Here is a 14,729-nt window from a genome sequence, read left to right on the forward strand (position 1 = left end):
CCTGTGTGTCGCAATCGCGGAAGAATAACACGGTCCGTAATTCGCCTCAGGTTTACCTATAACGAAATTTTGTGATAAGTCGGGTTTTTCTTATTGGGTAGAAAAACTTAGGAACCTATATATAATGCATTAAAACGTTATTTTGAAGAAAATTTAAATACCAAACACCGAATGATTATGGAAATTCAAGTTTCATAAACGATAGTAAATTGATATATTTCTCGTGTTTATTCATTAAAGTCATTCAAATTATACTACCTGCTCCGTAAATAAATATTGGTTGTAACTACTTTAGTAAGATTGTTTATATGAATACGTGGTGTAGGAAGATGATGCACTTACCCATCAATTTTTGAAACTTGGGAAATTATTAAGAAAGTCGATGAAAAAAGGATTTAAGTTCTTTCCTTCTTTTATTTTTACGAATCCTGGAAGTCATATTTCTTGTCAGTATCGCTGCACATCCCACGTTTATGTGGAACCTAGCTGCAATCTCTGGATCTGATGTGGACGCAACTAAGAATATCTGTACAAATCTAATTTTCTACCGGGTTGATTTAGGGTAACGATGATAAAGGAGTCGGAGCGAATCTGTCGGTACCAACGATAGGAAATCAGACAAGAGTCAAAAACCATCTCTCTCTGGTTCGTATCAAAAGGGGGTGGGGGCTAGGGGGTTCTGTCCCCTTTTTCCAGGCATAAAAATTACCCCACTTTTTGTCGCAGTAAAGTAAAAACAGGCGCGGATCCAGATTTTTTTTTTTTAGGAGGGGGAGTCCACCCTAGTCAAAATAATTTTTCAACCAAAGATGTCTTGACAAGCCAAAAAAAACAAAAAAAAAACAAAACAAAACAAAAAACAAAAACAACCGTAAACTTATATTTCCAAAGCGGGGATAAGATCCGCATTTTCGAGGGAGTCTGTGTTTTTTAGGGGGCTCAAGGTAACTGTTAGTTTGTTAAATTAGGGATCTGTATATAGGTCCCTGGTTAAATATACATTGAATAACTCGCCAGGGGAGGGGGATCCCTTCTAGATCCGCGCATGTAAAAAAAATTTTTTTGGTCAATTTTTTCAGGTCAGTTGATTTTTTCATCCCCCTTTCAAAAACGATGCTACATCTCTTCTCTCTTTCATATGTTTTTTTTTGTCAGACACGTAATAAGACAGAAAGTAAACATTTACATTCAAATGCGAAACTAAACATGTTCAAGTTACTATGGCCGAATAAATTACAACCTACATATCTAAAAAAAAAATGTCAAAATCATGATGGAGTGAAAAATACTGATTTTTTCTGATTAGGAAAAATAAGACAAATATTTAATTGATATGAGCCATAATATTTGTAAGTATGGTTTAAGGACAGCCCGAGGAAGATTTTTATAAACAAAATACATCGCAATTTAGTGTTGATATACGCAGAGGTGACACATAATCTAAAAATAATTTATCTAATTTTAGAACAATTCAGCATCCAAGTTCTGAACCGGCATCATTGACTGTGAATTAAATGCACGTTAAGGAAGTGGGTAAGTAATTACATAATTTAAAAAAAAATGTTTAACTGGTGATATTTACAATGTTATCTTTAACTGTTTTTGCATAGGCTTCACCGCTTGTAAACACTGGTGAAAACATGATATCAAAGTAGGAAAACCGAGGAGGTGTTAAAAAAATTGATAGGAATTTCTAGAGTCATTCAAATAACGGGAATTTCAAGTGTCACGAAAAAGACCAGAGTGTCTTTCCAAACAAACATAGCTGACATGTTTGTAAATTCTAGACAAGTGAACTTTATGTAGCTATGCTTCCTACTGCTTCCAACTCTTCCTTGTTGTACCTATAATTTTGTTTTTTAGGGAAAACTTGCAGAAATTCATATTACTTTAAGTCGACTATATGGACTGTTTCACAAAAAGCATAGTTTAAAAAATAAAAAAATATTAAATTTTTAATTTTACGAAAACTATTGTTCACCGTGGCAAGCAGAGTTCACATATATCATTTTCACATCTTACCTTAAAAATAATTTTTTTCCCTTCTATTTATACTGAACCTACATGTATTTAGAATCCATTTTAAAGGAGAATATCAGTTATAGAAATGTACTGACAAATTAACATTCTGCCAATCAATGATATTTATACTGTTATCTTTGTCATTCATTTTCAACAATACATGTAGCAATGTAATATTATTCTGAGGCTGGTAAGTAGTACTTTTAATCACATGTTCTTAAACCAATTTTGCTGGAAAAGAATAACAACACTGCTATTTCGCAGGCTAATTTATAGTTTGGTGAAATAATGAAGCAGCAGCAATTGTTTATTAATAAACATTTAACAATAATAAAATTTAATGTTCCGAAACAGCTTGACTAAATAGCCTTCCTCCTTTACGAATTATCAGAACCAATCAATGAGAGGGGTTTCTTATGTCATTTAAAAAAAAAACCATTTGTCATAGTCTCATAGATGAGATTTTGAATGACTTACCAGAAATCCCAGACCCTTGAGAAAACACCCAGGAAGTCAATCATTGAGGGTGATAGATAAGACGATCAGTGTGATTATGTAAATCATCCACTAAAACTAGGTACACTTAGAGGTATTCTGATATAAATGAAACCCTGTTGTTGAAAACAACATAAATAAAACATTAGTTTGTGCTATGTATTTATTAAAAGTATAATGAAGATAGAAGCATTTGATTGAATATTATTTGTGTTAGAAATTTTGTTCTATCAAAGTTTAATTTTACAACATGATGGCAGAGTCTGAGAAATTTAAAACCCAAAATGCATTTATGCTTCTCTTTTATTTTATCATGATGCCAACTCATTCAACTTGAGGAAGATGTTTGTTTGTTTTGTTTTTTTTAAAGTAGAGCATATAATATTGAACAAACATGTACTTTAATGTAACCTTAATTATTCAGCTTTATTTCTAATGAACAAGAAATCCAACCATAAATATTAAATGATATTTAATTTGCCATTCAAGACTCTCTTCTTTCTTTTAGACAATAAAAAGAAATCATGGATAAAGAAAAAATCCTCGGGTTCAAATCCAACATGTCTAAAGAGGACATGAGGAAGAGCTTAATGATGAAGGCTTATGAGGTGAAGTTTGACTTGAGTGGGACGGACTACATTCCTCTGGACAACATCGGAATCGGCGCTTACGGAGTGGTGTGCTCTGCTGTCCACGGTAAAACCAAGGACAGAGTGGCCATCAAAAAGATTCCGTACATCTTTGAGGACAAGAGAATTGCTACCAGGACTTACAGAGAAATCAAGATATTAAAACACTTTAAACATGACAATATAATTTCAATCAGAGATATATTAAAACCTACAGAAACTGTAGACAGATTCCGAGATGTCTATGTTGTGTTTGACTTGATGGAAAGTGACCTACATAAGATCATTTACTCTAAACAAGAGCTAACGGAGGAACATGTGCGGTACTTCCTGTACCAGTTACTGAGGGGATTAAAGTACATCCACTCCGCCAACGTGATCCACCGCGACCTCAAACCCAGTAACTTACTGGTCAACGAGGACTGTCAGCTGAGAATCGGAGACTTTGGTAAGACTTTCAGAGTCTGATCTTGTAGATATACCTTCTGTATGATTTACAACATTAATACTAATCAATATTGAACATTAATTTATAAATGGAAAAATTAGCTTTCAACACAACATTCTTTGTTGTTATGGGAGTGTTCCATTCTGAATATTTAATTAATTACAAATGTTCATGGTGCAGGCTTTATATTTAAAAACTTTAATGATGTCTTGTAGGGATGGCAAGAGGAGTCAACATGTCGCCAGAAGAACAGAACGCCTTCATGACGCAGTATGTCGCCACGAGATGGTACAGAGCCCCCGAGATAATGTTCGCTTTGATTGAGTATGGCACGGCGGTGGACATGTGGTCAGTGGGCTGTATCTTTGCGGAGATGTTGGGAAGGAAACATTTATTTCCAGGTAACATAAACTTAAATCTGGGTATGGGTTTAAACTGCTCACATATAGTAGACTGGCTGAAGAAATTAACATATAAAATAATGCAAATAAAAATTGTTCATATTTTCTTACTTCTGAATAATGAAGTTGTTCCTGTTATAATAATAAAAGTTTGGTAAAAATACTTGTGTTGCAACTTGACTTTTTAAGTGTGTTAATGTATTTTACACTGACAGTGAACTTCTTCATTCAGGTAAAGACTACATCAACCAGCTGAAGCTAATTATCGGTGTACTGGGCTCCCCGGAGCAGGACCTGCTAGATCTCTGTCAGTCCGATCTCATTAAAAAATTCATCAAGCGTAAGTCTCCACAGAATTTAGATATTCATAACATGTAAGTCTCCTCGAAATTTAGAAATTCATAATGTGTAAGTCTCCACAGATTTCAGCTATTTTCAGCAGAAAATTTAAAATATATATATCTTAATTATATCCCTTTCCTTCCTCTTTATAATCACTGCCAATACACATGTCTTTTTAATAAAATAAGTGTATTCAATATTTCAGAACTGGGAAATAAAGAACCTATAGCTTGGTCTACTTTGTTTCCTAAAGCCAGTAAAAAAGCTCTGAGTTTACTGAGTAAAATGCTGATCCTTGACCCTCGTAAAAGAGTCTCGGTCACCGCTGCTCTTACCCACCCCTACCTCAACAAGTACCATGACCCCGACGACGAGCCCATCTGTGTTCCTACATTTAACTTTGACTTCGAAAAGCAGGTGAGCAGAATAACTGCTTTTATTGTTTTGCGTTTAATACACTTTACCTCCAAAAAAATCCTCTTTCCATTAAAAACAAGTTACAGAAGTTTTTTCTTTAAATTTCAGTTTTGCTTGATTTTGAAACTGATATTTTAAATTGTGTTGAAAAATAAAAACTTAGCCAGGAGGATAGCTTTTAAAACTTTGAGGTTGGAGTAGATTAAAATTTAATTCCGAAACCATCTTGCAGAAACTGACATCAGAAGAGCTGAGAGAACGGATTTATAAAGAGATAATGGATTTCCACAAGCCTAGAACCCCTTCACTAAGTTTTAGTGCGTGTCTAAAACCAGTACCCAAGGATGCAGCGGACAAGAAAATAGAGAAACAAGAGGTTTCCACTCCAGGACTGACCAAAGACTTCCAAGGAATTCAGCTTTTTCCTTCGGGGGAAATAAAGGGGGATTTCCTGAAGCCAGATAACAAACCAGTGAGCGTGGCTATCAACACAGAACAGCTACAAGTGTCCGCAGATGATGTGGAAATGTTCAGTGCCAAGTCTCAGACGAAGGCAAAAGAACAGGTGGGTGAGGAAAAAGAAGGAAAAATCCCAGCGGGAACCAAGGAGGAGAACCAAGAAACCAAAACAATCTCCTCTGACACCAAGGCTCTCATCAAAGCAGCACTGCTCAACTCCAACTTCAGGAAAAGAAGTGGTAAGCAGATTATATTGTTTGCCTAACTCGGACAATATCAACAGTAAAAATGTACATAAGATGAAGCTTCATGAATTTGCATGCCAATAATCTGGATACTTCACATTCTGAATAAAATTTGTTTGGCACAGAATTCACATTGCTTCTACCAATTATGAAAGGAATATTTCAGTAATGTAGACAATTTGCTTGAGAATATGGGCATCCTGATAAACAAGGCTCCACTATAGTACTTTAGTGAAACAATTTTACATGTATATGTTTCTGACTGACATCGGAATGTACAGTGTTAATCTGCTTTTAAGATTCTTGCACTGAAGTGGATGATAAACCCAAACCAATCACTGCGGCTCAAAGACAGAAAGAACGGGAGGAAAAGAGGAGGAAAAAGAAAGAAAAGGCACTGGAAAGAATGAAGAAAAAAGAAAAGAAAGGTAATGATCAGATAAGAATTCTCAGCCTCTCCATGCCTAAACTCTTTTTGGCATAGGATCAGATTTTGAAATGCATTATTCTTCTTCAATGAATCTGTGTTGTTTTATTCCTCTAACAGAACAGAAACCTGACCAGTTGCTGACAGACGAGGACAGGGAACTCCTACAGAGGTGGGCTAAAATGCAGCAGGTGAACCCTCCAATAGCCCCCAAACCAGAGACTAACGGACCACCCCAGAATCTAGGAGGAGGCCTACCAATGATGCCACAAACAACACAGCCTCAGGTGATCTCAAATCCCTCCCAACTCAAGTCATTTCAGGCCAACCCCTCAGAAATGCCTGGAGGCTCATCTCAACAGTCCAACAACTCAGGAAAGTCCTTAATAAATGTGGACACTATGCATATGCTTCAACAGAAGTTGCAGGCTAGGAATTCAGTGGCAAAAGACAATGTAAATACCTGTGTACCTCCAGTTCAGGTGACCAGTAACCCCACCACGACTGATGCCAGTCTGTCCACCATCAACATGGAGGGGGTTAAACTGATGGGATTGACCTCTGGATTGACCTCTGGATTTCAGGATGTGGCCTGCACTTTAGGTACTTCTATTCCCTCACAGCCGGTCAGCAATACTGACATTGGTTTAAGTGGACCTGAGGCATCTTCAAGCTTCCAGGAGTACCATCAGCCTGTTTATTCTACACAGGATTCCCCTCAGAGGGACTACAGCAACCATAGCTCACCTGAGAGCTATAATTCACAAGACTCACCTGACCCATACAATCAGGACTCAAACTCAAGCTGTGATGTTCAAAATACCAAAGTTAACAATTTCTCTGAAGCCAGTGCTTTATCTAGTCACCCACATTCCTCTCAGCAAGTTGGAATTCCTCCTCAACTAAACCAGCAGTTTGATGTCTCCGCTACAAACCCTTTTGCCATAATCAGTTCTCAAACTCAGACGTTTACCACACCTTTTCAGAGTGATAACACATTTTCGAATGTGATGCTACCAAACGAACAAGAATATTCATCTCAGCAGCAATATGGAAATATCTCAACAATTCCTTTTGCAAGAAGTGAGCAACCAGCTGGCCATTCCCAGAACGTTCAACCTTTTTTTGATGTAAGATACCAGACTCAGACACAGGCGCGACATCCCTATTCCTACCCCCGAGTCTCCGTGGACACAAGCCAACAACCACAGGATCTGATATCCGTCTTAGCGGAGCAGTTCTCCAGTACTCAGGTGGGGGACAACTTTCCCCCCATGTTGCCTCTGACCCCCCGAGGAACAGGAGCGGGATACGGGGTGGGGATGGATCTTGATTCTCTGATGGAGGACAATGCCAGGTAAAAGAGTAGAGACACCTTATCAAAGATGTCTGTCTACATGTAAATAAAGATTTACTGTAAAACAGTCCCAAGGGATGGATAGTTTGTTTTAAATATATATGGTTAAATCTGTTCAGTGTATTGAAGGAATGAAGCTTATTTCAACTTATGTTATACGACATAATATAACTTGAGGCAGTTTACGCTTTATAAACCGTGAAGCGGTTTATAAAAAAACATAAACTGCCCCAAGTTTTGTTATATCGTATAACATAAGTTGAAATAAGCTTCATTCCTTATAATTTTATTTCAGTGTAGACATTAAGACAAAAGGCTTCAAATATAGCATATTTTAAAAGTAATGTCAAGTGGAGTAATAAGTTTTTGACGTAACTCGTGACGTAGGCAAGTTATGTTATACAAAATATTATATGTTCCTCTGAATGATTCAGCCAATGAAATTGCTTGATTCAAGTGAAATTAAATTATACCAGTATATTTAGTCAGTGGGAATGAAATTAACGTTGCTCAAAGTTTCAATGAATTATAAGTGTATTAGCTATAAGTGTGACAGTGTGTTTTACTGTACTGTTAGATCTGCACGTGTTAATTTATAATTTACCTGTCTGATTTCAGTTTGCCACCCCAGCAATCTCCCCTCTCCTCCTCCCTTCTCACCGACTGGATGGAGGTCACGGGGTCACTCAATATCGACATGGATGCTCTGGAGCAGGAACTGGGTCTTCAGTCTCCAATGTCACTGTCGTACAACGATCTGTCAATGTATCAGTCGTGATGTCACTGTTGTACAACGATCTGTCAATGTATCAGTCATGATGTCACTGTCATACAACAATCTGTCAATGTAGCAGTCGTGATGTCACTGTCATACAACAATCTGTCAATGTAGCAGTCGTGATTTCTGTGTATCAGTCATGATATCAGTGTATCAGTCATGATATCAGTGTATCAGTCATGATATCAGTCATGATATCAGTATGTCAATCATGATATCAGTATGTCAATCATGATATCAGTATGTCAGTCATGATATCAGTGTATCAAACTCATATGACATTCCAGGTTAGGACTCGCTATCATACAATGATCTGTCTGTATGTTCCAGAATGATAATGAGCCCTGATATAGCCCCGATATCATGACCATTTCCTGTTGTTATTGCTCTGTCCTGATTTAACCAGTAAAATTATCAATACTGATATTACCCTGTTATCATCAACGTCAGTGATGTTAGATATCATCAGAAGTTTGATTTATTTTTTTTTTCCTCACACCTTTGCAAACAAAGTTTGTTGTCTGTTAAAAATTTACCCCTTTATTTAGCATAAGGATCATGTGCCAACTTGTTTTTATTCTACAACATTACCTTTTCACTGCATGCATTTTATATTCTTGTATGCAATATGAGGTTTCCTCGAAGTGACTAACAACACAATACAGGAACTAAGATTTAAATTATTATTACAAATAGTTGTAAAATGTAGTGCAGAATTATGCCCCTGTCATTCAGCATATGATTAGCTGAATGTCTCAAGTTCAATTGTATGTCTCTTGATTATTTGACAAATGGCAGTCACCAAGATCTTTTTAGTCTGGTGGTTTTATGCCTATTCTTTGTTTTGACCTGTAAATTATATGCCAAGGAAGCATGCATTAAGAATCTGACAAAAGTTGATACTCTTTGATGTATGTTTCCATTGTTTGAATGGCAGACAAGGAACTTGTTGATTTATTGAATTGATTACTTCCTGATGTACTAGTTTTACTTTACTTTTGGTGTCAGCAATATATTGGACATCTGAAAACTTGTGCTCAAGATTCCATGTCCTTCAGTGGTCATGTTTATTTCAAGAATAAAGAAAGTTAGAATTCAAATGTTTACTGACTTATTCTTTAGCATGACATTCGGGTCAATAATGCTCAGGTCTTAGTGTTGTTGATGGATGAGATGGTAACTAGTACGGCTTTTTGGTACATGTATAGATCTACCAGATGCATTGATTCAAAGAGTTTATAGCGCTATTGCTTTGAAAATTCAGTCTTTGTTCTTGGGTATATTGGTATACTTAGAGACTTGTTCAGCATTTATTTCTCAATACATACAAACTGAAAATCATTAAACTTTGTTAGATGACACACTTGAGACTTTGAACAGACTGTGTCAGCCAAAAAAGTAGGTCACCGTTAACCTTCTTTTAGGAATTTACTTAATTTGGACCGTTGACATGGATTTGCAGGTGGAAGTCCTGCAAGTGGCAATAAAAAGGCGAAGATACGCTTTGGTTGGCACAATATGAAGACCCAAGAATGAAAAAAACTAAGCCTTTTATTATCTGAAATGTTCAAGTATAGCCAAGATATTCAAATTCATTGAAATTCCAAAAGAAAAAGGGGAGGGGTTGCACGTTACACAAATCTCATATTTTTGGTAAAATGTTTACTAGACTTTTACTTTGCATTTTATACTACAGTGCATCACACTACGCTCGATTAAATAATTTTAAAAGATATTGTCCATGTAAAATCTTTTTAGCTCACCTGAGCCAAAGGCTCAAGTGAGCTTTTCTGATCAAAATTTGTCCCTTGTCTGTCGTTGTCGTCGTCTTTGTCGTAAACTTTTCACATTTTCGTCTTCTTCTCTAGAACCACTGGGCCAATTTCAACCAAACTTGCTACAAAGTATCCTTGGGTAAAGGGGATTCAAGTTTCTTCAAATGAAGGGCCACGCCCTTTTCCAAGGGGAGATAATTATGAATTAGAGAAAAATTAATGGCATTTTAAAAAAATCTTCCCCAAGAACCACTGGTCCTGGAAAGATGAAACTCATGTGGAATCATCCTCAGGTAGTGTAGATTCAAGTTTGTTCAAATCATAACCCCCAGGCGTAGGGTGGGGCCAAATGGCCGATCAAAGTTTTACATAGGAATATATAGGAAGAATCTTTAAAAATCTTCTTCTCAAGAACCACTGGGCCAGGAAGGATGAAACTCATGTAGAATCATCCTCAGGTAGTGTAGATTCAAGTTTGTGCAAATCATGAAACCTGGGGGTAGGGTGGGGCCAAAATGGCCGATCAAAGTTTTACATAGCAATATATAGGAAAAATCTTTAAAAATCTTCTCAAGAACCACTGGGCCAGGAAAGATGAAACTCATATAGAATCATCCTCAGGTAGTGTAGATTCAAGTTTATACAAATCATGACCCCTGGGGTTAGGGTGGGGCCAAAATGGCCGATCAAAGTTTTACATAGCAATTATAGGAAAAATCTATAGAAATCTTCTTCTCAAGAACCACTGGTCCTGGAAAGATGAAACTCATATAGAATCATCCTCAGGTAGTGTAAATTCAAGTTTGTTCAAATCATGACCCCTTTGGGTAGGGTGGGGCCAAAGCTTCAAAGTTTTACATAGCAATATATTTTTTCTTCTTCTCAAGAACCACTGGGCCAGGAAAGATGAAACTCATATGGAATCATCCTCAGGTAGTGTAGATTCAAGTTTGTTCATATCATGACCCCTGGGGTTAGGGTGGGGCCAAAATGGCCGATCAAAGTTTTACATAGCAATATATATGAAAAATCTTTAAAAATCTTCTTCTCAAGAACCACTGGGCCAGGAAAGATGAAACTCATGTGGAATCATCCTCAGGCAGTGTAGATTCAAGTTTGTTCAAATCATGACCCCCTGGGTTAGGGTCCCCGGTGGGGCCAAAATGGCCGATCAGTGTTTTACATAGGAATATGAAAAATCTTCTCAAGAACCACTGGGCCAGGAAAGATGAAACTCATGTGGAATCATCCTCAGGTAGTGTAGATTCAATTTTGTTCAAATCATGACCCCCGGGGTTATGGGGCCAAAATGTCAATGTTTTACATAGCAATATATAGGAAAAATCTTCTCAAGAACCATTGAGACAGGAAAGATGAAACTTCTGTGGAATCATCCCTAGGTAGTGTAGATTCAAGTTTGTTGAAATCATGACCCCCGGCGGTAGGGTGGGGCCATAATGGCCGATAAAAGTTTTACATAGGAATATCTAGGGAAAACTTTTAAAATCTTCTCAAGTACTTTAAAGCCATGCTTAGTAATATTTATAGGGAATCATCCTCAGGTAGTGTAGATTGAAGTTTGTTCAAACAATTTTTCAAGCCCCCCCCCCCCCCCCCCTTGGTAAACTTTCAGTTCTGATCTGATGTGTGCTTTTTCTTAGCCAATTGCTCAGGTGAGCGATGTGGCCCCTGGGCCTCTTGTTATTAATTGATGAAACTGTAGTCGAATCTTCTTCAGTCATGCGAATTTCAAGGTTGATAAGCGATTATACCACGGATATTGCATAAGAATACAGTAGATAACCCTTTTCCAAAAAATAATTTGACATGATACAACATACCGTTACCCCCCCCCCCCCCCCCAAAAAAAAAGGCTTCTAATTATTTTAAATAGTATTAAATAATATTTCAAAACATTTTATATTAATGTCACAAAATACAAACAAAGAACTTTATTCCGTAATAACCAATATTTGCCCCCCCAAATCAAACTTTGATGGAGATTCTTAAACAGTTGAGTATATGCTGACTTCAAAGCACTGAATATTTTCATAAGTAATGACACCATATCTACGTAATGACGTCACAAACATGACGTAAATTTCAGTTTTTTATGAGTTTAACAGAAAAATGGACATATTTCGTCGATATTTTGAGTAAAAGTCACCGAGCGCATGTGTGTTCAGGATCAATATTTTGATATAATGTGTAGAATGATAATATCAATGAAATATGTCAACATTGAACAAACTTGCGCTCTATAAATTTTAAAGCTAAAATTGTTGAACTTTTGTCCATTTTGTCCTCTTTCTGAAAAAAGGATATAAAATCGGACTAATTTGTGACAATATAAAAATAAAAATTGTGAATACAATGCTTTGACACTATAATATTTTCTGTTAATTTATATTTCTCATACAATTTATTGAATTTAGCACATTTCAGGAAGTTTTCAAAATTTGACTTTTGTGGGGGCAAATATATGCAATATACCGCATATAGTTCTTTGAAACAAAGTATTTTTGGGTAAAAGCCTAGGGGTTCAAATTTGTTCAAGGGAATGACTAAAAGTCTATGTTTAAAACTAAAGCGGGAAAAAAGAATATAGATGTACATGATATAGTTGTATAAAAATCTTTTTAAAATTCACCGAGATAGAAAGGATGGAATTGTGATAGGCGAAAGCTTCTTAAAATTTTTTTTTGGTTTAAATCATTCATAGTTCCCAGGGTAGACTGGGACGGTCCAACCATTGTAGTAAAACAAAGATTCATATATATATGCAATCCTTTTATCTCAAATTTTCTTTGGTTGTGAAGGATTATTTATAGTTCCCTCCTCCCCCGAAATTGATTCCTAATACATGTACCTAATTTGAGGACCTTCAAGATCTGTTAGAACGTTATTAAATGTGAATTATATCTACAGTTTTGACCTGCGATACAATTTTACATCCCGTATCGGGTGAAACACAATAAAGGGAACAGTAAGGTTGCACTTGGGGGTAAAAAAGTAATGTCTTTATTTTGCCCCAAAAATATTTTTTCTAAAACGTAGAGTATCTAAAGGACCTGGAACATAAACTGTTTTGTGAAATTCACATTCTAACTTTGTTTTTTACAAGCTGATAATATCCTCATTTACACAGGTTACGGACACTACAAGTGTTGTTTTCTTTGAAATAAATATTGAAAACTATTTATAAACTTTAATTTTTTCAACTGCTCAAACACAAACAACATATAAAAATACTAAATATGGACAAAAGTTGGACTAAAAAAGGTGGCATTATACTTTAAAATGAAAACAGTTCTTACTTCGTACATTTTTGTTTAAAATGGCACTATTTCAATTTATGTAAACTCTTTAAAACCAGTATAAAGAAAGAAAGAACTATCTATAAATAACATTTTTTATGCCTTTGTTGACATATAAATGCTTCCATTAAAATAGGAAATTTCATTTACATAAATTTTCTAAAATAATTTGATAGCTTCATTAAGTTACGGACACTACAAGACCCAAATATTTATGATTGGCTTTCGGTTTGTGGTAAAAATAAAACATTTTATAAACTTCTGAACCATTAGAAATCAAATTTAAATGATTATTAAATACAAAGTGCATGAAAATTAGATATTGTTTCAAGTAAAAACAATTTACTTGCAAAACTAATGCCGATAGAAAAAAAAATCCAATTTAAGAAATCCTGAAACTTCCTTTTTTTCACATAACTATATAACTGAAGTGCAGAAGAAAAGTTCTTTAATTCATTAAAGTTTAATGAAAACTACACCTATTTAGAATGTAGGTACACTGATCAACGAAGTCAATTAACCAAACATCAGGGTTACGGACACTACACAATACTTTAATTTTTCACAGGCTTGAGGATGAAGTTTTTGTTTTTCAGCTTCTTTCCTAACCATTTTTCAGCATTTTATTTCTCGTTTCAGATTCTCCCGATTTTTTATTCTTCAGATTTCAACTTCATCTGATAGAAGCATACCATAATCAATACTTTGAATAAAATATATACACGTGTAACTTTATACAGGTGTTATGTGCAAGTAGAAAAGTCAAATCTTGAAAATTAAAGCTCATTAATATTTTTTTTAATTTATTTTTTTTTATTCTGTGAAGCATTCTATTTTTCTTCAAACAGTTAAATATAAAATACCTGATCTGAAATTGGTGTAATTTTAGTTCTTTTCTTTTTTGAATTTTTTTGTAGTGTCCGTAACCAAATTACTTCCCTACTATTTTACATTTTTAATGCAAATTTACTTGCATTTAACACATTTTAAGATATTACCTAATAAGCAACTAGACAATTGAAGCAATATATCACAAGAAATATGGGCTATATAACTCATGATGATAATTTTTAACTATTTTATGTGATTGTGGGTGTCCAGTCATTATTTTAGTACTCGCAGTAAAGAAAAAAAAACACACGATCTAAAAGAATTCCAGCTAATAAACACCTTTTCATCTCTAAATTTAATAATACCCTGCTTCAAAAATTTATCTGTAAATCTTATGCAAAAAAAAGAAAATGAAAGATATTTCATTTATCAACTTTTGGTTACGGACACTACACTCTACAAGTTATTTAAAATAGGATAAAACTTAACCTTAAATAGAGGAATTCCAACAAGATTTTCGTAAATGTAACACCAGTTGACTTAAACAATGAAAAAATAATGACATGCTATTTGACTTAAATCCTAGGATGTCAATAGCATCTGCCAATATCAAGGTGATGTAACACCAAGGATCTTGTATATGGAAATGGTGCAATCTGGGTTTCCCAAATTTGTTGTATTATCAAAATTAGGCAGAAAAATAAAGTACATTGATTAACTTGTTAAACAAAACTCTGACCTTTGTGAATAGACTAGCATTAGTATTTTAACAGAGCCTGTTTCAAA

At 35.3% G+C, this 14,729-nt stretch overlaps 1 protein-coding gene across 1 annotated transcript; it reads left to right on the plus strand.

Moving 5' to 3' along the window:
* The first annotated feature begins 1,253 nt into the window (after positions 1–1,253).
* On the plus strand, positions 1,254–9,133 carry LOC134257965 (mitogen-activated protein kinase 7-like). The gene is made up of 10 exons (XM_062740537.1): positions 1,254–1,349; positions 1,466–1,533; positions 3,026–3,594; positions 3,810–3,995; positions 4,228–4,335; positions 4,543–4,754; positions 4,987–5,452; positions 5,758–5,886; positions 6,006–7,242; positions 7,861–9,133. The coding sequence occupies exons 3-10, from the start codon at positions 3,042–3,044 to the stop codon at positions 8,018–8,020; spliced, it is 3,051 nt and encodes a 1,016-aa protein (XP_062596521.1). The 5' UTR covers positions 1,254–1,349; positions 1,466–1,533; positions 3,026–3,041; the 3' UTR covers positions 8,021–9,133.
* The last annotated feature ends 5,596 nt before the right edge of the window (positions 9,134–14,729 follow it).

The sequence above is a fragment of the Saccostrea cucullata genome, unplaced genomic scaffold (genome assembly GCF_032062105.1).
Source record: "Saccostrea cucullata isolate Sc308-1 unplaced genomic scaffold, CSIRO_AGI_Scuc_v1 ctg1142, whole genome shotgun sequence".
Classification (NCBI taxonomy): Eukaryota; Metazoa; Mollusca; class Bivalvia; order Ostreida; family Ostreidae; genus Saccostrea; species Saccostrea cuccullata.